General features: G+C 33.4%; 1 protein-coding gene across 1 annotated transcript in view; it reads right to left on the bottom strand.

Moving 5' to 3' along the window:
• Positions 1–27,114, bottom strand: part of Ccdc172 (coiled-coil domain containing 172) — a 70,141-nt gene extending 43,027 nt beyond the window's left edge. Inside the window, exons 1-4 of the mRNA XM_046449732.1 lie at positions 27,036–27,114; positions 26,741–26,826; positions 7,558–7,674; positions 5,977–6,142 (exon numbers count right to left, since the gene is read on the bottom strand). Of these exons, the coding sequence (XP_046305688.1) occupies positions 5,977–6,142; positions 7,558–7,674; positions 26,741–26,826; positions 27,036–27,114 (448 nt within the window). The remainder of the gene's footprint in view (positions 1–5,976; positions 6,143–7,557; positions 7,675–26,740; positions 26,827–27,035) is intronic.
• Positions 27,115–27,632: the final 518 nt, after the last annotated feature.

Here is a 27,632-nt window from a genome sequence, read left to right as displayed (position 1 = left end):
GTTGGGTCCCTTCCCCTAAACTCTTAAACTAAAAAAATTCTAGGTGGACAGAACATATAAATAGGAAAAAATAGAACAGAAAATAAAAAGTAAACATGGGCAAAGTTTTTTTTTTTTTCAAATTAACATTACACAGAGACAAAAGAAAGAAAGCCTTTCTCAGAGACAAAATTCAGTAGCCATAAAGGAAAAGAATAATTAAAGTAACAAAAAAATCTTACATACCTATGTGGCATTTAAACACACACACACACACACACACACGCACACACACACTGAGTAAAGTCAAAAAGTGAACAATACAATTAAAAGTAGGGGCTGGGATTGTGGCTCAGTGATAGAGTGCTGGCCTCGCATGCATGAGGCACTGGGTTCGATCCTCAACACCACATAAATGTAAAATAAATACATTGTGTCCACCTAAAACTAAGAAATATTTTAAAAAATTAAAAGCAATATTTATAATATATACAACAGATGGCTAATTTCCTTACCTTACCAAAAAGCATGTAAATTAGTAGAACAAAGAGACAGGGTCTAACTGAGATGCTCAGCACCTCACTGTTGCTGAGGCTGGCTTCAAACTCTAGATTCTACAGTCTCAGCCATATTTCTTGAAGCTCATTTCCAGACTCCATGATGACTTTCTTCCTCTAGTGCCTTGAAAATCCTCATCTTTCTTGCTGTTTTTTTTCTTTTTATTTCAATAATTCTCCCTAGGGATTCCTAAGATTTAATAATTCCAGCCTAGACATCTGTCTGAGCTCATGACTTAAATATCCAATATCTATATCTAATCAACATCTACACTTAAATCTCTCACATGCCTAATCAATATCATCCTTCAGATCTCAGTATGAACTTCACTTGCTCAGAGAAGTCTAAAGTACCTAGGTCAGGTTAGGTCCACCTTCTTACATGATCTTCATATCTGATTCACATGAAGCAAAAGGATATATCTCTCCTTCTGAATCATTTATCAACTTATTATTATTTCATTCATACTGGTGAGGATGGGGCATTAAACAAAACAAAGTCCTGTCATAACAGAGATTAAATTTTGCTGGCGCCCCAGCAAACTTCCAGCTGCCAGCAAAATTTGATATGAAAATGTCATGAAATACCTAAAGATAGATCTTCTGAAAGTATAAGAATCAGCAGTATCAGGTACCATAGAAGAAAATCTATTAAAATTAAAAAGCTAAAGTGTGATAAAAGATTCAAAAAAAAAAAAAAAGACACAAAGTAGAGAACTTCAAGAGTATTTGCAATATCATGAACTTTTTTCTTTCAATTTTATAAGGAATAATTTGCATATAGCACATCCATTTCAAGTATACAATTCTATGAGTCTGACAGTCACTTACACCTGTGAAACCACCCTCACAAACAAGTACCCATATATTTCTATCAACAACCTTCAGAGATTTCTTGTGACTCTTTGCATTGATTTTGGTCCAGGCAATCAGCAATCTGCTTATTCCTATAGATTAGTTTGCAGTTCGTCTATCTCCTTTTACTCACTATTTATCTTATGATATACCCATGTTATATGTCTCTTTTTAAATTTATGTACTGTCTTTTAGCTATTTATTGCTGAATAATCTACTGCATTGACATATCAATTTTGTCTATCTTTTCACTTCTTAATGAAGATTTAAATTATGTTGGATTATGTCTGCTGTGAATAAAGTTGCTAATAACAGTGTGGACACACTTTTCATGTCTCTGGATTATCTAGTTGTATAGTGGCTGGATTATATAGCAAATGTATGCTTAATATGTTCATAAACTGCAAAAAATGTTCCAAAGCAACTGTACCATTTATCTTACATTTTCATCACAACCATGTGAGTTTCAGATGTTCCACATTGTTGTCAACACTTGGTTTGATTAGTTTTTTAAATTTTTATTAAAAGAATATACAGTGAATCTCATTGTGGTTTTAATTTCCTTAATGGCTAAGGACATTGAGTATCTTTTCACATAGATTACTGGTACTCTATTGTGAAGCTAAAATCTTTCCCCCTTTTTATAATTGGCTTTGTTGTCTTTCTATTTTTACATTGTAAGAGTTCATTATATTGTGGGTAACAGAACATTAGCAGACATTTGCATTGCAAATATTTTCTTCAAGTTCATGGTTTGTTTTTTTCTTAAGTATCTTTTCAATTTATTTTAAATCCAATGTTTTTTTCTTTCATGGTTCATGTTTCTTGTGTCCATCTAAAAATCATTTCCCATTACAAAATAGCAGATTTTCCACCAAGTTTTCTTCTAGGAGATTCATAATTTCAGCTTTCATGTTTAGACATAAGCTCATTTTGGATTAATTTTTAATATGGCATGTAGTAGAAGTTAAGGATCATCATTATTGTGCAATAGATGTCCAACTGTTCCAGCATCACTTATTGAAAAAAGACTCTACCTTCTCCCACTTAACTGCCATGCCATCTTTGTTGAAAACCAATTTCCAATATGCATATATATTTGTGTACCTTCCTGTTCCAGTGCTCTATATTCCTATTCTTAAACTAGCAACATATTATCTTGATTTGGGAGAGTGCAGGCTTTTTCTAATTTTTTCAGTTTTCTATTTCTTTAATTCCCATTTTAGTTTTTTAATTCACTTCTTTTTACTTTGGTTTTGTTTGCTTTTCTTTATCTAGATTCATCATGTAAAACTTTATATCGTTGCTCTCAGATAATTCTTTTTTGTTTTACTAATATAAGCATTAAAAGCTACCTATGGGGACTGGAGTCGTGGCTCATTGGTAGAGCACTTGCCTGGCATGTGTGAGGCCCTGGGTTCAATCCCTCAGCACCACACATAAATAAATAAAAGATCCTTGACAACTAAAAAAAAATATTTAAAAAAAAAACTTCCTATGTGTCAGGTGCAGTGGCACAGGCCTGTAATCCAGCAGCTCAGAACGTTGAGGCAGGAGGATCACAAGTTCAAAGCTAGCCTCAGCAAAACCAAGGCATTAAGCAACTCAGTGAAACCCTATCTCTAAATAAAATAAAAAATAGGGCTGGGGATGTGGCTCAGTGGTTGAGTGCCCCTGAATTTAATATCAGTACCCTTTCCCCAAAAAAACTACCTATGTACCTCTAAGCATTGCTTTAACTATAAAATTTCGCTTTTAATCTATACTTTCACTCAAGTTAAAAATATTTATAAACTGCTTTTGATTTTACCTCTGGATCATGAATTTTTTTACAAGTATGCTATTTAATTTCCAAATATTTAGTGTTTTCTTAGATATTTTGTAGTTACTGATTTTTAATTTACTCCTATGACGTGAGGATATAGTATGTATGATTTCCATCTACTCTACTTGTTAAAAATTGATCTTTTCCTCACTATAAAATTCCCTGCTTATTTTTGGTAAAATTATTATTTTAAGTTCAATTATATTTAATATTAATATAGCCCTTTTAGCTTTTGTATGTTTACTGGTTAAATGAACTATTTTTCACCATTTTGTTTCAACCTCTTTATTTCTTTAAAATTTCTTCAAACTCTCTTGTAGACAATATAGTCTTTATATTATTCTGATTAGCTCTGCCTTTTGATTGTAGTGATTAGTTCAGTAACAATTTAATTATTGACAAAGATGAACTTAGTTCTACCATTTTATTATTTCTATCTATCCTCTGTGGGTTTTGTTCCTATGTTTCCCTTTCCCAATTTCCTTCAGACTACATAAACATTTCTTACACTCTCTTTTTAAATTTATGTACTGTCTTTTAGCTATGAATCTTTATATTTTTTCTTTATTAATTTTTCTAGGAATTAAAATGAAAACCTGTGGTAGCCTTAATATGAGATTCCACCCCCCTAGGATTCTTGCCATTAAGATGGTTTAAAGGTAAAGATAAAACCCACAGCATTCTTAAGAAACCAGGGTCTAAAGACAAAACCTAGGATATATATTTAAAATCTTTAGATTTGATTTCAGAAAAATCCAGAGAACCAAACTGAAGGCCATTAAGAAGCTAAAGGATCTTGTGCCTCAGCAGTTTCAGTAGAAGTCCCCCCAAAAAAGATCTTATAAGAAACAAATTTGTAATTACGGGTTTTTCCTAATGGAGCCAACATCAGGAAGATTTATATGAGACTCACCAAGTTTTTAAGAGAATTATATTGTCATAAACATAGTAAGTTTGAAATGAAATGGACAGAGACAGTAACACTGAAAAAGGAGCTTTTGAATACCCAATCTTCTACAGTACAGAAGCTAAGCAAAGTAGCACCTACAAATACAGTTATCTTTTATAAAAAAGAAAAAGAAAAGGAAAGGAAGAAAGAACGAATAAAAGAATGAAAAGAAAAGGAATGGTGCAGGGAATGGAAGCAAGAGCACAGTGGGTGGAGCTAAGAGTAATGGATAATCATTCCAAGGCAGGACATTAATTGAATTCTGATTAAGGAACTTCCATTATTTTTGTAATTGGATTTCAGAATTGCTATGGAGCAACAACACCTATGATTTTCCTGTTTTCCCCCTTTCTAAATAGGAGTGTCTCTCACAATTATCCTGTATCTCTCTCACTACTAGGTACTTGACATGTGAGGGAATAACTATCTTCTCTACTTTTAGGTCTTTAGTCAAGAAAAAATTAAATAAGGAATGATAATCAAGGTATCTCATCTGCAACTAGATCTGATTTAAATGAAGAGATACTGGACTTTAATGTTACAATAGAATCTCTGAAGTTTGGAAACTGTGGCTTATTTTTGACTTTTCCTATTTCTGTCTACATTAATCAACTACAAAGTTCTGTATTCTTCCTAAATATCCCTTTAACCCATTAAGTCCCAAGTTTCCAATTTTGCAAATATTTCAACAAAATTGACACAGGTATATTAAAATAGATGAAAATAATAATTTAGAGCTTATATATTAATCAATAGTATAATTAGTATAATCAGATTCTTATTGTAAAATTATGTATTATATAGTTACATAGTATATACTATATTTAAATTTTTATAGGTAATTTATATCTGAGATGATAGAACAAAAATGGGTTAATTCTCTCCCTCTTCTCTTTGGCAACCACTTTAATATCTTAATTTAATTGCAATTACCTGCATAATTGTTTTCCTGAAATGCAACTCTCCCCAACCTACTGTGTAACCCTACTTCCTGTTTTATACAGGAAGTTTTATACAGGAAGTAGGGTTACACAGTAGGTTGGGGAGAGTTGCATTTGGTAAAAGAAGAATAACAGCATAAGTCCTAAACCTAAAATAGCTTCCATCACATTGTGCTAAAATATTTGCCTAAATATTTTGTTTTTCCACTTTTAAATTTCATGTCCCCAGGACTTAGATTAGTGTCTACTACATAACAGGTAGTTGATAGTTATTAATAGTGAATGACTGACCAAACTCTAATGTCACATGTACTTCTAAAGAATTTAATACTGGGGGCTCAGAGGTAAAGCATTCGCCTAGCATGAGTGAGGCCCTGGGTTCGATCCTCAGAACCACATAAAATAAATAAAATAAAGGTATTGTGTCCAACAACAACTAAAAAATAAATACTTTTTAAAAAGAATTTAATACTTCTCACAATTAAAAAAACTAATATTCACAGCCAGGTACAGTGGTAGCAATCCTAGCAACTCTGGATGCTGAAGCAGGAGAATCACAAGTTTGAGGCCAGTCTCAGAATTTGTGAAGCACTCAGCAACTTAGTGAGACCCCATCTCAAAATGAAAAAATATTTCTAAAAAGGATTATGGATATAGCTCAGTGATAAAGCACCCTTAGGTTCTATCCCCAGTACCAAATAGAAAAAAGAAATACATTCATTAGGACAATTAAGATAAAAATACAAGCAAATAACTATACGATAACCTGATTTTCTTATGAAAAGGCCAAAATTACTAAAAAATTCATTCATTCAAAATAAGCTATTTTAAATAATGCCAGAAAAATAAATCAATCGTATGGACTCATACCCCATTTCAAAATGTTTGCCTGGTTTTCTAAGTCAGATATTTCAATCCTGACATTTTCTTTCATCAGAAGCTCTCTTTTCTTTGTTATTTCATACTCATTATTGAAGTCTGTAATTTCCTTAATAAATTTTTCTTCCTCCTCTGTCACTCTTTTCTTTGTAACCTCCTGAAATACAGAAATAAAAGATCAAATATGATGTTGGTTGCAATATTTTTCTTTAATGATTTAAAATACAATCATCTAAAATTATTAACAACAAAACTATAAGAATAATAATTTCTGGTATTACTATAAATGGCTTTACTTCATTAGTAATACTGTTTAAAAAACTGAAACTATTAAACAATGACAACAAACTAACTTCAGATGAAAGATTTATCCCTAAGTAGAAATTCTACCATTCATCATTATACCAATGTTTATTTATGAATTAAACTTATCATCACACATGCTATTTTATCACTACAATACAAAATTGGGTGGCAAAATAATTACTAAACTTGAAAATTAAAAATCTATACTCAAAGGCATTACTGCTTACAGAAAATAAAAAGAAGAAAAGACAAAGAAATAGATAAGAACATCCAAAGAAACTTTTTTGTTTTTGTTTTTGTACCAGGGATTGAACCCAAGGGTGCTGAACCACTAAGCCACTCCCCAGTTCTTTTTATTTTTTTTATTTTGAAACAGAGTCTCACTTGCTTAGCGCCTCACTAAGTTGCTGAGACTGGCTTTGAACTTGGAGATTCTCCTGCCTCACTCTACAAACTACTGAGATTACAGCCAGGCACCATGGTATCTGGCCAAGGAAACTTTTAAAAATGTAGATTGATGAAAGAAAAATTACATATTAATTTCAAAAGCAGCTCTAAATAACATTTTACACATTGTAAGAAAATAGGAATTACCAAAACTTCAGAAAACACAAAAACTTAAACTTTGTGACAATGTTAGAATCTAAACATTTTTGGATTTTATTTTTTATTTTCTCTTAAGAGATGTCAAATAATTATGGGCCACATTCAGACTCTGGACTTGTTCAAAACCATCACATCGGTTGGTTCTGACATTTGACCTGTACTTTTAATATCTTTAAATGTATTTTCTTTAAAATGTCAACTAATCACAAGTCACATCTCCAAGCATCCTGGCATTCAAAACTACTTTTCAGTTTGTTGCCTCAGACTTAAGATAAAAAGATAAAAATACCCATCCTTTCACTCACATCTATAAATGTGCCTTAAGAATGAATACTTCTACCTTTCAAAAGCATTAAAACCAAGGTCTCAAAGCCTGAGCAATTCAAATCAGTTGTACTCTTCCCTTTAGGCTTATTACAATTGCAAATAATTTCTGTTACATCCCTGCCAATAGATCTCTTTCAAGCTATATTACTCTACCAATTGGTTTTAAATAGCACTTAATACTTTTTACTTATCTGAATAGTACTTTTTACTTATCTGAATAGTACTATCTGCCAATATGCGTATAGATAATTTTCTAAAAGTACACCTAAGTATATGGAAATACTTCTTGACAAGGTTATTGAAACAGATTTTTCTAAGTGGTTGGAGACTTACAAAGGTTTGGAGAAGCACACTCCTTTGGTTTGTGATTTCATTGCACTGTCTTTCTAAAGCATTTTCATGAGTATTCAAAAGCTGAAAGAGGAAGGATTTTTCAGAAAATTGCTGAACCTTCAAAAATACAGAAATCAGAATGAAACAATCAGATTTTTAGGGTATCTATGTTAATAGAACAGATGCACACAGTATAAAACATTTTCTGTATTAATCTTTGCAAAATAAAATTCACATTAAACATCTTACTATACATATGCTATCTTATAAGTACTATACTAATTATAAGTTTATAATCATTTCTCCCAATAAGACCATTAACTTCTCAAGGGCAGGGAATGTGTTTTCTTTTTCCTCTTTGTACCTAGCACAGTTCTAAGGTTAGGTACTAAAGCTTTTGACCATACACAATGAAATTTGACTTCAAGACTCTTGTTTTAAAAAATAAGTTTCTATTTTTACAATTAATAATGGATGAATGAATCATTTATACAACAGATAAACTTTATAAAACCCAGGCAAAACCCCAATCCTATGACTGTAATTACATAAAATAAAACATAAACCTGTTAAATTCCTCAGATTTTGAGAACTCATTTTAACTTTTATTGGCAGAGTTTTCAAGAACATTTTTATTTTCAGAGCCTACAACAGTTGATTAGCAATGCTGCTAAGGTGGTACGATCTGAAAAGCATCCCTTTCGGTATTCAATCTACAGATTTTCCCTTCTCCTTTTTCCTTCCCATTCCCTGTTTCCCATAGGAACTCATTTTTTAATTTAGTACCTCATTTGGTTCTAAGCAGAAAAAGATACATTAAACATTAATATTAGATATATAACTATTATTTTATTTAGACTTTTAAAAGTGGCATCTCCTGAGACAAATATTGAGATGAAAGTCAGGGAGTTTTGATATGTAAAAGCTAAAAAAGATGCTGGACTAAAAATAGTTTTTCTATAGTGTTCAATATTGGCCCTCATAAGAAAGCATCACTTTGGATGGGCTGTTCCTATCTCTACAGAGAAAAGAAAAAGGATATAAATTCGACTTAAATTGCAGAAAGCAAGATTTATGTTAGTTATAAGAACTTTCTCAAGGTGAGATGCAGGTTGTGAAACCTGTGTCCCAGAAGACATTGAATAGTAAAGAATCTAGGAATAGTCTAGTCCAGAGGCAAAGAGTTAGCTGAAAAGACATTTTGAAATATTATGGCTAAAAGGTCTAGAAATATCAGCATTTTTTTAAAAAGTGGCTGAAATAAAATAAAAAATATGATCTTACATTTATATTAGATCACAGCAATCTGCCTACACCTACAGTACTTTGTATCATCCTCATCAACCCTCTTTTAAGAAAGACATCAGATAGATTAGACAGAAACACTTTACATGATCAAAGGAATTAAGGTAATACTCTAAAAAGTGGGGAAAGACGAATGAGGTATTTTAGTATTTTACCTAAGACAAAAATTAGAAAACACTAAATCTATCAAACTATATAGAAATTGAAAACAAGGACAAATAAGAACACACACACACAATTTATATACGATATCTCAGGAGATGGCATATTTTTAAAGTTGGAATGAACTGTACATGTGTGTGTGTGTATATATATATTACTACATATGTATGTTATATACATGAATATATAGTAACTATGATTGCCCATGAAAATGCTTCAGAGACCAAATACTGGCCTACAGACAAAATCTGGTTTAATCTACTGAGGTATTTGAAGAACTATGCCTTTCAAAATTAATATTCTTGAATTCTAATTCTGTTGCTGACAGATGTTATAAAAGACCTGTCAAAACCTAAAAATGAAGAAAATACTACAAATCAAATGAGTATATTTTAAATGAAATTTAAGCAAACCTATGATTCAAATTCAAAAACACTTTGTTACAAGCTCATAAATTAAGAAGCTTTGTTTCAGCAATCAACACTAAGAGCTAAAAATTCCCACTGCACTCCTGTCCTTTCTTAAAAGGGAAGAATATCAAACAATAAAGTTATATGACATATTGGCATTTAACTGTATTATTTTACCATAACCTGAAACATGAAACCTCTATACCAAAAACTAAAAAAGTAGACAACTATTCAAAAGATTAATAAGAATGGTATATCTATAACTTTCCTCTTCTCTAAAATTTTGTTAATTATCCATTTTGAAGCCCTGTCTGCTTCTTTGGATTTATTTTTACTATTAATCTTTCTTCATTTTGACTTTCTATATTTGTCTTTACCTTTTACTTCTACATTTTTGACTCTCAATCAAGACCTAAAGAGTCAATAAACTAGAAGTTACAGTAACAATTTTAAAATATATCATGATCAAAACATTTAATACAAAAATATCTTGGCAAGTATGGAAAAAAGTATAGCATAAAATAAAATGACAAGAGTTTGGAAAGATGAAGTCATTAGGAGAAAGTACCACAAATGCCTCCCATTTACTGATTCACACACTGAGGACATCAGTAGATTAAGGTGGTAAAGTTAGACAAGGTCTAATTTTAGTGGAACTAAAGGGACAAAAACATTTGTATCTTTTCCATTCCTCTTTGACAAGTTATTAACTCTACGGAAATAAAATAGCTTTTCATAGTCACCTATTTGTTAAATTCCTTTTTTTCTTTCTGTTAACCCAACTAACTTCTTGTTTTTCTCTGTCCTGTGTTTGAAAACTAGACCTACCAATGTGTACAATTTAAATATAAGTAAAAATATAACCCTGAATATACTGATGAGATCAAGATGAACTCATTTCACCGAATATCCTCAAAAACCTCTCCTTATGACCTTGATGGGGAGGATCAGTAAAGAAGAGATAGGAAATTGTACCACAGAAAATAATTCTAAACATATTTCTCTGAATCAGGTTTAAATTGAAGTATTATCATAGATGAACTATTTCTTTTATGGTAAGTAGAAACTATTAATTCTATTTCCTAAGTTACCCAAAGATCCCAAGAGGCTATAAGCTATGTAAATAGTGGAAAGCTCCTAATGGCAAGAATACAAATTTCTCTCATCTCCCTCTGTCCTCTGACTAGAAATGAAGAGGAAATATTTGCATTCAGTCTTAAAGTTGCATTCCAGAATCAAATGGCCAAGCTTTGTCAGAAAACATTGCTGTTTTAGAAAAGTTTAATTTATAGCAATGCCAACTCTCTGGTCAATTCTGCTTCTCTAAGCAATATTTTTCCTTTACCTGTTTTATTCCTCTTGGGAATCTGATTTTTAAACAAAGCTTATAGTTTTCCCAGTAAGCTGACTTATCTGGTCAAGGAGGTCAGTTTTCAACAAAGCCATGATTCGTGACTCTTCACTACTCCTTCAGTCTGGGTGCCTTGAGGTGTTTTTCTAACAGAAGAACTTGAAAACTGAAAATGACTGAGGATTTTAAATGAATGTTTGGGTCCAAGTAAGCAAAAATATAGAGCTACTCTTTGTTGTTTATTGTGGCTGTTGTTAAAAATAATCTCAGCCTTGAGGAATTGACATTTTGCTGATTAAATGCTTTTCCCAATAGCATAACTACTTTAAATAAGAAAACACAAAAAGGGTTGTGTGGATTTTACATTCTTAAAATCATAACACTAAGGAAAAGAAATGTGGTTGTTACAACCATGATAAAAGGCATTTTAAACATTAGGGTACATCAATGAATATCATATAAATAGAAGATGTTAAGTGTTTTGGGTTATTGTTTTGTTTTTCTAAACCATAGATGTAATGCTTAAATAATAACTCACTATGACATAGTAAGAGTAATATAGTAAGAAAGAAAGATTCAATATTAGGAAATGTTAGTCCTTACAATAGTTTATTAGTCTTCCCATGATCTGTACCTAGGAAATTGTACCACAGAAGATAATTTTAAACATATTAGAAACATACATTTCTTTCCAGCATGTCTCCAACTAGTCTTCTTCTCACTCACTCCTTTCTAGTCTCACTAGCCTTTTTGTTATTCCTCAAACAGCTCACACATTCCTTCCTCCAGCCTTTGCAAAGACTTCTTTTTGTGTGTGTGAATTGCTGATATTTTAAATTTTTTTGTTTGTTCTTTCTAGATATACAAGACATTAGAATATCTTTTCAAATATTATATATATATATATATATATATATATATATACATATACATATATAGAATAAGTACTACTTATTCCATTTAGGATCCAATTTTTGTGGTTGTACATGACGTGAAGTTACACTGGTTGTGTATCCATATGTGAGGATAGGAAAGATATGTTCAATTCATTTTACTCTTTCCTATTCCTGTCCCACCTCCTTTCCCCTTATTCTCCTTTGTCTACAATCCAGTGAACTTCTAATCTTCCCCTCCCTTGTTGTGGGTTAGCATCCATATATCAACAGGAACACTCTGCCTTTGGATTTGGGGGACTGGCTTCTTTCTCTTAGCATGGTATTCTCCAGTTTGATCCATTTACTGGCAAATGCCATAATTTCATTCATATTTATGAGGGAACATTCCACTGTGTTTATATATACCACATTTTCTTTATCCATTCATCTGTTGTAGGGCATCTAGGTTGGTTCCATAGCTTGGCTATTGTGAAATAAACTGATATAAACATTGAAGTGGCAAACCAAGGAGTGAAATATAAAGGGCCAAATGGTTCCATTCCAAGTTTTCTAAGGAATCTCCATACTGCTTTCCAGAGTGATTGCACCAATTTACAGTCCCACCAGTAATATATAAGTGAATCTCTTTCCCCACATCCTTACCCACATTTATTGTTGCTTGTATTCTTGATAATTGCCATTCTGACAGGGAGAGATGGAATCTCAGGATAGTTTTGACTTGCATTTCTCTAATTGCTAGAGATGTTGAACATTTTTTTCATGTTTTCTGACCATTTGTATTTCGTCTTCTTTGAAATGCTTGTTCAGTTCCTTAGCCCATTTATTGATTGGATTATTTGTGAAATAAACTGAGTTAAGTCTTTTCAGTTCTTTGTATATCCTGAAAATTAATGCTTTGTCTAAGGTGCCGGTGGTAAAGATTTTCTCCCATTCTGTAGGCTCTCTCTTTATGTTCTTGTTCTTGATTATTTCCTTTGCTGTGAAGATTTTCAGTTTTGATAACATTCCATTTATTGATTCTTGATTTTACTTCTTGCACTTTAGGAGTTTTTTTAAAGTTTTTTAGTTGTAGATGGACACAATACCTTTATTTTATTGTTAATTTTTATGTGGTGCCAGCAATCGAACTCAGTGCCTCATTCATGCTAGGCAAGAGCTCTAACACTGAGCCACAACTCCAGCCCCGACTTTAGGAGTCTTATTGAGGAAGTCAGTTCCTAATCCGACATGGTGGAGAGTTGGGTCTACTTTTTCTTCTAGTAGGTGTAGGGTTTCTGCCTATGTCCTTGATCCACTTGATTTGTGCAGGATGAGATACAAATTCAAATTCATTCTACTATATGGATTTTCGTTTTTCCAGCACCATTTGTTGAAGAGGCTATATTTTCTCCAATGTATGTTTATGGTGCCTTTGTCTAGTAAAAGATAACTGTATTTATGTGGGTTTGTCTCTGTGTCTTCTATTTTGTTCCATTGGCATTCATGTCTGCTTGGTGCCAATACCATGCCATTTTTGTTATTATAGCTGTGTAGTATAATTTAAGGTCTGGTATTGTGATGCCTCCTGCATCACTTTTCTTGCAAGGATTGTTTTGGCTATTTGGGGTTTTATTTTTCCAAATGAATTTCATGACTGCTTTTTCTATTTCTATGAAAAATGTCGTTGGAATTTTAATAGGGATTGTTTTCAATCTATATAGTACTTTTGGTAAGACAGTGATCTTGACAATATTAATTCTGCCTATCCAAGAACATGGGAGATCTTTTCATCTTGTGAGGACTTCTTCAATTTCTTTCTTTAGTGTTCTGAACTGATCTTACAGGACAATACCATAAACCCTATGAAAAATCTTTAACAGAAGAGAAAAAGAATTATCTAATACTTTCAGAGAAAGAGATTAGTATACCTCCATAATTTTACTGTGGGATGTCCTTCTTTTTCTTTTTTTGCTAATCAAGAGGATGCAAACAAAGGTACATCCAATATAAAGTAAGAGCAAGGGGCAGAGGTTGTGGCTCAGTGGTAGAGCTCTTGACTCACATGTGTGAGGCACTGGGTTTGATTCTCAGCAATGCATATAAATAAATGAATAAAATAAAAGTTTATCAACAATTTAAAAATATTTCAAAGAGTAAGTGCAAGAAAGACATAATAAATATAAAATATAACAAGATGAAATACAAAGGAAGGCAGAAATGGGGGAGGAGCAACATAATTTAAGCTTTCAGAGAACATTAAATAACAAAACTGAAACTGCAGAACATACAGGTGAATCTAGTAATTTTCATTTTCTTAGTGTGAGTACATAATACAATGAGTGAATGAAAAATACAGTGACTACTAGTATAGTTTGGTGCCATTACCTTACTTTGTGCCAAAGTGCTAACAGTTTTATTCACCACTGCTTTTATAATACCAAGGTACATATTAGCACAATGAAAATGGAAAATGATGTCTCTGCACTAATATAAAAACAGTATAACCTCACAGAATCCCTGAAAGATTACACTTTAAAGAACCAATGCTCTGGGCTGGGGTTGTGGCTTCACCCAGCACATGTGAGGCCCTGGGTTTGATCCTCAGCACCACATATAAATAAATAAAAGAAAAGAAAAGAAAGAAAGAAGCAGAGAAAACACTTAAACAAACAAACAATGCTCTAAGGTGGCAACTAAGGAGAGACCTAGGATAACTAACCACCAAAATTTTCATGGGGCCCATGTGATGTTAGCACTGACTATGATGTTAGCTGGTCACTACTGTATAAGTCAACTTTCCACTGCTATAACAAAATACCTAAAAAAAAAGCTTAAAAGGAAGAAAATAATTAGTTTTATTAAACATCTCATGGCTTGAGAGGTTTCAGTTTATGGTTGCTTGGCTCCATTGTTTCAGGGCCTGTAGCAAGGCAAAACATCATAGTAGAGAATACACAGTGGAGCAGCCTGCTTACCTCATGGTGGCCAGGAAGTAGTAACTTATTTGCTACAACTTGGCCCTACCTCCTAAAGTTCCCCAAAATCCTTTTTATCTAAGAATGTTTCAATGGATTAATCTACTGATGACATTAGAATCCTTATGATCCAATCTACCTCCCACGGCCCCACCTCTGAACACTGATACATTGAGGGTCAAGCCTTCAACACATGAGTTTTGGGAAGACATTTCAGACCCAACCCATAACACTCTACCAAGAGAGACCTAAATAAAGTGGGTATGAATTACACAATAATAGTTGAGGGAATAAATATTTCAGGTACAGGAAATAGCAAGTGCAAAAGCCATAAAAGAATGGTTGGTACATGCAAGAACAAAAGAACCTCTTACAAAGTTACACATCCTTAGAAAATCATATTATCCCAAAACAGGTGGCTAGTGGATAATGCTCAATGTGATACTCGAAGGACACTCTCTTTTGTCAATTTCCAAGTTCTGGATAATTATTTATGACAAATGTGATAAGACTTTCTTTATAGAGTTAGAGAGAAAATTAAAACTTTTAAAAATGAAAACCTCAAAAATCTTGAGTTTAGTTAGTTTTATATTGTTGAAGTTGCTTGATGTCAATTCTCTTACTAGAGTAAGAAAGGTGTTATATAATTTATTTGCCAATTATTCATGGTGCGATTTAGAGGTTGTTTAATGAATGTTTGTAGAATGAATGATTATCCAATGTGTGATTGGAGATATTTAGAAGTGAAAATCACAGTTAATTGATTTTCTAAGAAATCATAAATCACAAAGGAAACTTTTAAAAAAGGCATTCTTTTGTGCTATACAGCTTTATGAGACTAGCAAACTAAAATTTAATCTCATGCTTTCTGCATACTGAGCCACAAATTTACTGTTCTTTAATTAAAGAATCGTTCCATCAGTTCCTGGAAAGGAAAACATTTTTTTTCCTGCTCAAAACATTTCTAACATTTCAGGCTAAACAATTTGTTAAGAATAGCTCTTAAAAAATAAAGAAACAGAGGCACTGGTAAATTTAACAATTAGAAACAGTGCAGTGGATTTTCCACTTTGTGGATTCAAGCCAGGAAGTACACAACTTTTGTGATTTATAAATACCTTACAAACAGAAATGCTATCTAGTATTTATTTGCTCTAAGTTGCTAGAGCCATGAAATATTCTTTGGATTTTCTTATAAGCATGAAAATAAAGTTGAGAAAAAGACATCCAATAAATGCTATATATAATATTTTTCACTTCATTTAGAAATGTAGTCATTTCAGCTCACTTATTATGAAGGGAGGCTTCTACTTCTCAGAGGCCAGGTCTCCCCATAAAATAATGGTAATCATAAATATGACCATTAATCAAAGAATTCATGTTTAGAATATATGAGCCAAATGGCCCATAAGCACATGAAAAGATGTTCAATAGCAGTGTCATTAGGGACCTGGAAATACAATCCACAATAAGATATCACTTCACACCCACTAAGATATCTTTTAAAAAAAACAGAAAATAAGTGTTGTTAAGGATGCAGAGACTCTGGAACCCTCATATACTGCTGATGAGAATGAAAAATAATGGAGCAACTTTGGAAACAGTCTGGCATTTTCTAAACAACATTAACCTGGGTTACCATTTGACCTAGCAATACAATGTATGTTCAGACAAACACTTAAACATAAGTGTTCACAGCAGCTAAAAACACTGTTCATAGTAGCTAAAGAGTGAGAATAACCCAAATGTTCAATTGATGAACTGATACACAGAATGTGGTTTACATATACAGTAAAATAGTTTCAACCATAAGAAGGAATAAGATATCGATAATATGCTACAACATAAATAACTTTGAAAATATGCTAAGTGAAATAAGTCAGTTACTAAAGATCACATACATTATAATTCTATTTATATGACATGCCCAGAGATAAAAAAAAATGTATTAATTTTTGAATGTTGGGACAGGGACATAGAAGAGTAACTGTTAATAAATAGAGGGTTTCTTTTGCGATAAAGACAATGTTTTAGAATTATGTAGTAATTTTTAGTCTGCTTTGTAGCTTCTCAAATGTATTTTTATTTTGTAAAGTGACCTAGCAGCTGTGTCCCCACCCAGAGCTTAAGAAAAAAAAACATTATATGTAGCTTAAGTGCCCTGTATACCCTTCCCTGATTACAGTTATCTTCCACCACTAAGAGAGATAATCACTATCTTGATGGGCTATTTATCATCCCCATGCATGTCATTAGACTTTTACTATATTTATATGTCCCTTACAGGATATGTTTTTGCTTGCATATTTTTAAATGATACCAAACTTATGCAACTTCTATAGGTTTTTAAAAATAATATTATGTTTTAGAGATTTATTAATTATTTTAAAGTCATCATTAAGTGACTTTTTTACAATGACATCTAGTACTTGGAACCCTGAGGTCATACTCCTGGGAATAATAAATAAGTCCATTAAATATCTCTGCCTCCCCTTTTACCCATTTAATCAAGTGATTTTTCCAAGCATTTGAAACTACCATTGAGTTATTGTTCAAAATAAAAGAATTTAAAGTGCATTTTATAATTTGAAAGGCTTTTTAAAGACTTCAGCATAACTCCTTCAGTGAGGGGAAAATGTACAGGGGGAAATCTTGCATTATATTCTGTCATGTCATAAATCATACCAAGAGTAAATGATAAAACATAATCAATAATTAATCTGAAATACTTTAACCGACCACAGGCACTCTCTACACAACCACTCTGACTTTAATGATGAAAACTTGCTTGCAGACACCATGGTGGCCTCCCTGACATGCATTCCTCCTTTCCTTGGTAACTAGTTAATCCAGAAACCTGCACCATTCCAACAGTCCAGTGGATTTGGAAAACCATAGTTACTGGTTCACAGGGTAGTCACAAGTCATAATTTGTGAAAAATGAGATGGGAAAGACAAGTTACCTGTTGAAGGTCTGAGGAAGAAACTTTCTTGCTTTTCAAAGAAAGCTTCTGGAAACAACATTCTCTCTCTGGTTTTGAACAAAAAAGGCATGTGACCTTAGGAGTTGGCAGTAAATTATTTCACAAGGGCACATTATTCTACTTTAGTAATAAAATTCCTGTTTTGCCCAGTGCGACAATATACTCAGTTAAAAAATACATTCCCAGAATCCACTGCCAATGTAGATTATATAGCAAAATCCTAATTTTTGAGACACAGGCCTGAAGTCCCTGGGGAGGAATTCCCTTCCCCTAAAACAATATAAGTCTGTTTGAGGAGAAGCTTTTTATTTTAGTCCTTCTTCTTTTTCCAGCTGGAATTCAGATATGATGCCTAGCACTAGAACAGTACTTGTGACTCTAAGGAAGAAAGTCACATGCTACGGATGGTAAAAAAAAAAAAAAAAAAAAAAAAATGCTAGGGTCTTTTAGGATTTCTTTGAGCAGCTTTAATGGCCCTGGATTGCACACCTTCAGACTCCCCATTATATGAGAAAAAAATTAACCCTTATTTTGTAAAGCCACCATGGCCAGATTTCTGTCAAAAGCAACCTGATGCATTTACAACTTACAAAACTGTCAAATCAAAAGTTAGATCTTCAATTACATAAATCAATTCATTTCCCTAGATTATTTAAGCCATTTTGAACTGAATTTTTGTTACTTGCAACCAAGATAATCCTAAACTGAAAACAGCCTCCTTTCAAAGAAGTGCTTTCTGTGACTTTTAGTCCTCCCACAGAAAGGACAATATATTCATCCCAACCTAATTGATCTTTAGTGATGAGTAGTCATATTACAGGGAAATCTTTTCAAAAGAATAGTATTCTCTTGCTTACATAAGGGTACTCAACTGGTAAAGCAAAGCAACAATGAAATGGCACATTCCTATTAATAACTTCTTTAAACACACGACACATACTTAGAAAATCTGACACAATGAAGTAAAGGACAACTTTGAGTGAATCATGCCTTCAGTTTCCTGTCACTGAGTCTTCAAACTTCTCTTCATCTACTTTCTTCTTTTTTTTAAATATTTTTGTAGTTGTTGAGAGACCTTTATTTTTTATTCATTCATGCACAGTGCTAAGAATCAAACCCAGTGCCTCACACATGCCAGGCAAGTGCTCTACTGCTGAGCCCAGCCTCAGCCTCCACTTCATCTACTTTCATCTTTTCCTTCTTTCCTCCTTTTACACTACAGTATAATGGGTTAAGGCAAGTTCACAGGGTAGTCAACCAGTACAAATTCAAACCTTGGATCTATTACTTACCACTTATGTGACCTCAAACAAGTAACTTAATTTCTCTGAGTTTTAAATTTTCTTAATGCCAACTGCACAGGGTTTTCTTATAAAAATTGAGATAATCTTTAAACTGCTTAGGATAAGCTCTGGTCCATAGTAAAAATTTATTTAGTTTTAGTTTTTAAAACACAGAAGACATCCCCCCTCTTGTCTAAGGCCAATTCTTACCTTGTACTCTGGATCCCATTCTCCTTTTACCACCCTACGTACTTTCAATGTTTTAAAGTCAAGTGGCTTAAAGGAATTCAGTAAAGGAGACTTAAAGATTATAAGCAATAAAGTATGACTATGCCCCAAATTTTCTTGGTCATGTTGAATTAGACCAGAAACAGTGCAAATGCTAGGAAGAAAGTCATAGGGTCAACACTCTGGTGCAGACACCAACTTCCTTAATAAGACCCCTAATGCTCAAGAAATAAAACCCAGAGTCAATAAGTGAGATGGCCTCAAATTAAAAGGCTTCTGTACAGCAAAGGAAACAATTAAGAGTATGAAGAGAAAGCCTAAAGAATGGGAGAATATCTCTACCTGCAACTCTTCCATTAGGGGATTAATATCCAGAATATGTTAAAAAATTCAAAAAATTTAACACCAAAGAAATCAATAAATGGGCAAATGATCTAAACAGACATTTTCAAGTGAAGAAATACAATTGGCCAACAAATGTATGAAAAAATGTTAACATCCTTAGCAATCAGAGCAAGGAAAACCAAAACTATACTGAGAGTTCATCTCACTCTAATTAGAATGGCAATCATCAAGAACACAAGTAACAATAATTGCAGACAAGGATATGGGGGAAAAGGTACACTCATGCATTGTTGGTAGTAGTGAAAATTAGTACAACCACTTTGGAAAGTAATATGGAGATCCTCAAAAAACTAGAAATAGAACCACCATATGATGCACCTATCCCACTCCTTGGTATTTATCCCTCCAAACTAAAATCAGCACACTACAGTCACAAATGCAAACCAATGTTTATGGTGGTGCAAATTCACAACAACCAAATTATGGAACCAGCCTAGGTGTCCATCAATGATAAACAAATGGATGGAGAAAATGTGGTACACATACACATGGAGTTTTATTCAGCCATAAAGAAGCATGAAATTATGCCATTTTCTGGTAAATGGATGAAACGGAGAACATGATGCTAAGTAAACTAATCCAGACTCAGAAAGTCAAAGGTTCACATGCAGAAGCTACAGAGAAATAAGGAATAATAAAAAAAGGAATCTCATGAAAATAAAAGGAAAAAGTGGAGTAATCGATGTTGATAGAGAGGGAGGCAGGAGGATGACAAAAGGGAGAAACTAGGGAATGAAACTGACCGAATTATGCTATGTGCATGTATGAGTATATTACAATGAATTCCAATTTTACCTGTAACATAATGTACCAAATAAAAATGTAATAAATAAATAGAAGGAAGACCAGTAGAATAGAAAAGGGGATTGAGGGAAGGGAGGAGGAAATGAAGGAGAGGACTCTATGTTTTCCAAATGAATTTCATGATTGCTTTTTCTATTTCTATAAGGAAAGATGTTGGGATTTTAACTGAAATTGCACTGAATCTGATTAGCACTTTTGGTAGTATGGCCATTTTATTTTGACAATATAAATTTTGCCTATCTAAGAGCATGGGAGATCTTTCTATCTTCTAAGGTCTTGTTCAATTATTTTCTGAAGTTTTCATTGTAGAGGTCTTTCACCTCTTTTGTTGATCCCCAAGTTTTTTTGTTTGTTTATTTTTCTTTTTGAGACTACTGTGAATAATTTCTCTTTCAGAGGATTCACCACTGATGTACAGAAATGTATTAATTTATGGGTATTGATTTTATATCCTGCTACTTTGCTGAATTCATTTATTAATTCTAGAAGTTTTCTGGTGAAGTTTTTTTTGGATCCTCTAAGTATAGAATCAGGTCTCAGCAAATACTGATTAGTTTGAGTTCTTCCTTTCCTATTTGTATCACTTTAATTTCTTTCATCTGTCTAATTGCTCTGGCTAGAGTTTCAAGATTATATTGAAAGAGGCATCGCTGTCTTTTTCCAGTTTTTAGAGAGAATGCTTCCAATTTTTCTCCATTTAAAATGATGTTGGCCTTGGGTTTACCACAGCATGAGGCATCACAATACCAGACCTTAAACTATATTACAACACTATAGTAACAAAAACAGCATAGTACTGGCACCCAAATAGACATGTAGACAAATGGTACAGAATAGAAAACACAGAGACAAAGCCACATAAATACAGTTATTGCATACTAGACAAAGGTGCCCAAAACATACATTGGAGAAAAGATAGCCTCATCAACAAATGGTCCTGGGAAAACTAGAAATCCATATGCAACAAAATGAAACTAAACCCCTATCTCTCATCATGCATAAAACTCAACTCAAAGTGGATCAAGGACCTAGGAATTAGACCAGAAACCCTGTGCCTAATAGAGGAAAAGTAGGCCCAAATCTTCATCATGTCATATTAGACCCCGACTTCCTTAACAAGACTCCTAAAGCACAGGAAATAAAATCAAGAATTGATAAATGGGATGGATTCAAACTAAAAAGCCTCTTCTCAGTCAAAGAAACAAACAATGAGGTGAAGAGAGAGCCTACATTTTAGGAGCAAATTTTTGCCCTAGGCATGTCAGATAGAGCACTAATCTCAAGGATATATAAAGAACTCAAAAAGCTAACACCAAAAAAACAAACAACCCAATCAATAAATGGGCTAAGGAGCTGCACAGACACTGCTCAGAAGAAGATATATAATCAATCAACAAATATATGAAAAAATGTTCACCGCCTCTAATAATTAGAGAAATGCAAATTAAAACTACTTTAAGATTTCATCTCCTGTCAGAATGGCAGTTATCAAGAAGAACACAAACAACAATATGTGTTGGCGAGAATGTGAAGAAAATGGAACACCCATATTGCTGGTGGGAATGCAAACTGGTGCGGCCAATCTGGAAAGCAGTATGGATATTCCTTAGAAAACTTGGAATGGAACCACCTTTTGACCCAGATATCCCACTCCTCGGTCTATACCAAAGGACTTAAAAACAGCATACTACAGGGACACAGCCACATCAATGTTTATAACAGCTCAATTTTATAATAGCTAAATTGTGGAATCAGCCTAGATGCTCTTCAATAGATGAATGGATAATGAAACTGTTGTATATATACACAATGGAATATTACTCAGCATTAAAAGAGAATAAAATTATGGCATTTGCAGGTAAATGGATAAAGTTAGAGAATATCATACTAAGCAAAGTAAGTCAATCCCCCAAAAAACATCTCCATAATGGGGAGGGGGGGCATGGGAAAAATGAACAAACTTTGATTGGGCAAAGGGGAGAGTGGGGTGGTGAGGAGGTATGGGAGCAGGAAAGATGGTGGAATGAGATGGACATTATTACCCTAGGTACATATATGACTGCGCATATGGTACAATGCTACATTGTGTATAATTAAAAAATGAAAAGCTGTGCTGCAATTGTGTACAATGAATCAAAATGCATTTTACTGTCGCATATAACAAATTAAAATAAATAAATGAATTTTTTAAAAAAGGAGGAGGGGAGGAAAAGGTAAAGTACTGAGGATTGAAATGGAGCAAATTATATTACATACATTTATGAATATATCAAAATGAACTTCACTATTATGTATAACTATAACACACTAATAAAAACATTAAAAAATTTATTGGTCACAATTCATGGAAATATAGGAATGTATTAAATTTTGAAAAACAGAATTTCCATTTTATTTTCAAAAGTCAAGATTAAATAACTCATGTCATTTAAAAAAGTTGTTAATTAGAGGGGAAAAACAATGCCCTTCTTTCATTCATATTTTTAAGAAAAAAAATTTTTTTTGCAGCACTGAGGATTGAACTCAGGAGTGCTCTACCACCACCACTACATCCAAATCCTTTTTCACTTTTTGAGAAAGTGTCTAAGTCATCCAAGCTGGTCTCAACCTTGCCATCCTCCTGCCTCAACCTTCCAACTAGCTGGGATTACATGCATGAGCAACTGCACGTGACCTTTAAGAAACTTTTATTCAATAATAAAATTAAATTTAGGCAGGATGTAAATTGTTCTTCAATAAAACAAATTTAGAAAGGAAAAAAACACTTTAATTATAAGACTCCATTTCAATATTATAAATGATGGTAATTTGAGATTTTGTTCTTTCCCTAATTAGGTAACAGAGTACTAAAGGATATGACTTTGCCTGCTGTTCTGGAAGGCTCCTACTTTAACCAATTAAAAAAAAAGAAATGTGCACATTTTGAAGTAAAGAAGTAAACAAAATCACCTTAAGTTTCTTCTTTATTTCAATATAATTTCTCTTTAAAATTCATAAAACATTTTATTATTGCTATACTTATGCAATAAGTTAAAACTGAAAGAATAAACAAATTATTCATAAAATAGCCTCAGATTTTCCTCCATTTACTCCTGCTTAAGGGATTATGGTATTATCTGAGGTTTCATATAATTTGTTTACAAAAATAAAATGCCCAAATTATATGGCTTTTTTTAAAATAGAAGAAACTCTTTTTTAGATGCCTGTAAAAAAAAAAAAAAAAACTACAATTGTTCTCTGAGTCCTTAATTTTGGTTTGCTCTAGTATTAATTCTATAAAACCTTTCCTTGACTATTGGAAGCTTTGGGCATATTGGTAAGCATTAATGTAAATCCAAGGCATGTTCTCATCTTTCTGTGTTCATATTACCAAACCTAACCAGGCATACTGTAGCTGTCCAATTCACAAAGTAATCATACTATATAATCTGAGACTTTCACAACCATATATTTTAAAGGACTCATTGAGCCCTGAAAGGCAAATGCTATCATTCAAGTTCTAATTACATGCTACCTGAGTTTTACAGAACAGAAAAAAATGAATACTGTACATCTTAAATACATTTTTTGACCATAAGCAACCTCCAAAATAAATGCCCAAATATCTTCTGAATGTATAACTGTACAATAGCTCAAGCACTGCCTTATCCAAATTATGTTCTTTATGTTGCTTCCACTTGACAAATGGGTCAATAAATGCCAAGTCAAATATTCAAATAAATATGTTTTCATTGTTATTGGCAGGCATATAATTAACTCTGAGAATAAAAGAAACAAGAAATCAATGTATGATTACTTCTTTAGTTCTTCCATTAGTCATTTATATTATAATTGTAGTTCCACTTTTAAAATCTTTATATGCACACACATACCATCATGACAATAATTATAAATCAAATTATTTCAATTACAAATTAGTGTTGTATGAACTGTGACCCTTATATGTTAATTTTATTAGTTAGATTCAATTGTATTATTATCCATGTATATGAGCTAATTAAAAAGCAATGCACATTTATGAGCCTATATTAATTAGTAATTTTGGCAAATGTTTCTAAACAATGCTAGAGATGTGCTCTGTCTTCTCTCTAATACAAACAATTGACTCAACATTTTCTTCAAATATATATATATATATATATATGAACAATTTACATTTCCATTTTTGGTGGAAACAGGTACCTAACAAAGAAAATATTACAAAGAGTAAATTTTTTTTACAAAGAAAATGTTACAAAAACAAACCTTTTATTTTAAAAAAAATGTTATCTGTCAGGTCAATATCTTTGCCAATCTAGGAAAAATGCATTTTATACAAAAACTTACATAGGTGACCTTTTAAAAATATTGTCTCCAATGCAAAGCTTCAGATGTATTATTATATGTCATGAAGAAAAAAAATTTTTAGATGAACTAAAAAAATCTGTTTTAATAAAATATGTTGTCATTACTGAACTGTTACTTTTATTACAGTAATTTGTTTTTAAACTATATACCATGAATAAGACATTTAACCTTTTGACTTCCTTGCCTTTAAAAGAGGGATAATGATGGTGCCTCATCAAGGGACTCTAGTTAAGATTAAAGGTGTTAATACAGGTGAAGTATCTAGAACAGTGCCCACCTATACATGCACTATTAACTATGCATGACCTAGTTATATATACTTTGCCTATTATTTATATTAGCTTCTGGTTACTTAGAAGTTGTATCTTAATTCTTTTTCAAGGAAAAGAAAACTAGCATAATAACACTGTTTATGCTTTGCTCATCACATCAGCTTTTAGTACTGTTAGTAACAGCTAATTTATCTATTCATAGGCAAAATAGGAGGTAGGATGTCACCAAATAATAGTTCTGAATTTTTAAGTTAGAGGTGGTCTCTCATAATGGGGTGGGGTAGAGGGAAGGAGAAATGGTGGTCAACAGTACTTAGTTACAATTAGGATAAATAAGTCCTGGCATTCTATTGCAAAGAAGGGTGACTATAGATAACTGTGTATAGTGTATTTCAAAAGATAATGTACAGAGTATCTTTTCTATAGATGATTTTTTAATCTTTTTACTACAAAGAAATGATAATATTTGAGGAATAGACATGCTTATCCTGATTTGAGCATTACAAAATGTATACCTGTATAGAAACATCACAAGGTAACTATAAATAGATATAATTTTTGTCAGTTAAACAAAAACACAGCACTTTCCCTATTATCTACCACACAACTGGTATTCACTAATTCATTAAACACACTAATGTATACTATATGCTAGGCAATGGACATAAGAAAAAACATGGGAAAAAAATTCTAAATCTATTGCTCACAAAATAATGGGGGATACAAACAAAAGCATGTATTGTTATTTAATAGAATTTTACCATATTGTCCAGGGAGGGCTTTATAGGCGATGTTTGAGCAGGATATGGAAAGAAAAGCTGAAGCTCACCAAGTGGAGAAGGTTCTAGGATCATATTATCCAGAAAGAAAACTGAAAATTCCTCACAATATAAGTTAGACTAGACATATGTAAAGCAAACACTTGCTCAGATGTCCCATTGCACAGTTTGTTTAGTTCATCATTAGGTGTTGAATAAATATTTTTGAATTAGTATCTTCTTCGACCCATAGAGAGGCTTCATTGTAACATACTTAAATGACATTTTCAGCTTCCTAACAATCTATTCCCATCTGCCAAATCAAACTTCAGAAAGATCCTCTCAAAACCATTTTTATCACCTCTCCCTGATTATGAACTTGTTAAGAGTTTCCTCCTATTCCCAGATAGCAGTCCTCTACTTTTTACTAGATTTCTCTCCCAATAGGACTCAGGCAGACTCAAGAGATGTTTTCTCTACTTCTTTTGTCTGCCTCTCCAAAACTTTATCCACTCTTCAAAATCCTTCAAGGAACCATTGGACTCTCACTCCATTTTAAAATAACAGAACTTTACAAATGCTGCAGCAAAAAGAGAAATGCTAGCAGTGTACTTTTGGATGAAAGACATGCCCCCAAAGAACTGAAAAACAAAAGAAGACTCGTGAAAATTATGCTCAATCCATTAGATCGACATAGCACACTTCAATTATTTATTATTCCAAATTTATATACTAAACTGACTACTTATTCTTCCAAAGATACCGTGCTCCTTTAAAACCTTAACCATCCCATGAAGTGAAAGATGAATTCTTCATTACTTAAACTGGTTTATTTTGGGCAAGCTCATATTAGAACCGAAGGTTATCACCAGATTCAGAACTTTAAATATTACTGGATGACAGCAAACTGACACAGAAAGTCGAGAGATGCCTAGTTGAAGGACAAGTTTGTTAGATAGTGAAATATCCCTGCCCCCAATCCAGCTTTATCAAGTGATAATTAGCATGCTGTCCACGTCAATACCTTAGATTCCAATTTGATTTTCTCTTCATTCAGCTCCTCCGTTGCTTTCTTAATTTTTTCACGACATCTGGTTATTTCTGACCTTACTGCAATAGAAATGAAATCTTTAGACTCATCAATCTTTCTTAAGTCCCCATTCCAGGAGCATTTGGTAGGCCCCTTTCCAGCTGTCTTTCCTCGAGGAGAAGGACAGATTCCCCTAAGGGCCCTGGTCACTACCATAGGCTTTTTACGTTCTCCAAGCTCCCAGTTGGAGAAGACAAAAAGCTCTGAGCAAAGGGCAAAAACACCCGACCTTCTCGCATCACCCGACGACTCTCCTCAGCCTGATGCTCGCTGAAGATGATGTGCTGAAACAGGGACTCCAGGCTCATCTCGGGCCTGGGCTCCCGCGAATCCTTCTCTGGCTGCTGAATATTTTATAACCGAGTCTGAGGATCCTGGAAAGACAATAAGGACGGCTTCTTCTAGCCGGTTTCCAGCTGGACCTGCCTCCAACTCGCGTCCCTCCCCTCGCCAAGCCGCAGCCCCACGCGGGCCACAGTCTAGGCCCAGAGGAGGGAGCCGCCCACGGGCCTCCGTTTCCCCGCTGGCTTTGCATGTCCAGCTTCCCGTCCCCCACCCCGCGCTCTCAAGCAAGTCTCAAGCGCATCTGGGCAGCAGCCCTTCCTGTGGCCAGTCTTTTCCTCCCAGGGCCCTCATTTCTTTGGTACTAGACCTTCAAAATTCTCAGACTCTTGGCAAAATGGCACCTGCCAACATTGCTAGGGCGGGAAACCTTCGGGTGGGCTGTGTCCAGAGCTCTCGTTCTGGCCTCGCGAGAACTTCAAACTATGGTGGCTGGTTGGGCCCCTTAGACAGGGTAGTTTTCTGTGCGTGGACCAAAGAAGAC

This window comes from Marmota monax, unplaced genomic scaffold (assembly GCF_021218885.2).
Source record: "Marmota monax isolate L192 unplaced genomic scaffold, Marmota_monax_Labrador192_F-V1.1 WCK01_AAM20220418_F8-fsc00004, whole genome shotgun sequence".
Classification (NCBI taxonomy): Eukaryota; Metazoa; Chordata; class Mammalia; order Rodentia; family Sciuridae; genus Marmota; species Marmota monax.
The sequence above is the reverse complement of the archived record's forward strand: the minus strand, read 5'-3'. Positions and strand labels throughout refer to the sequence as shown.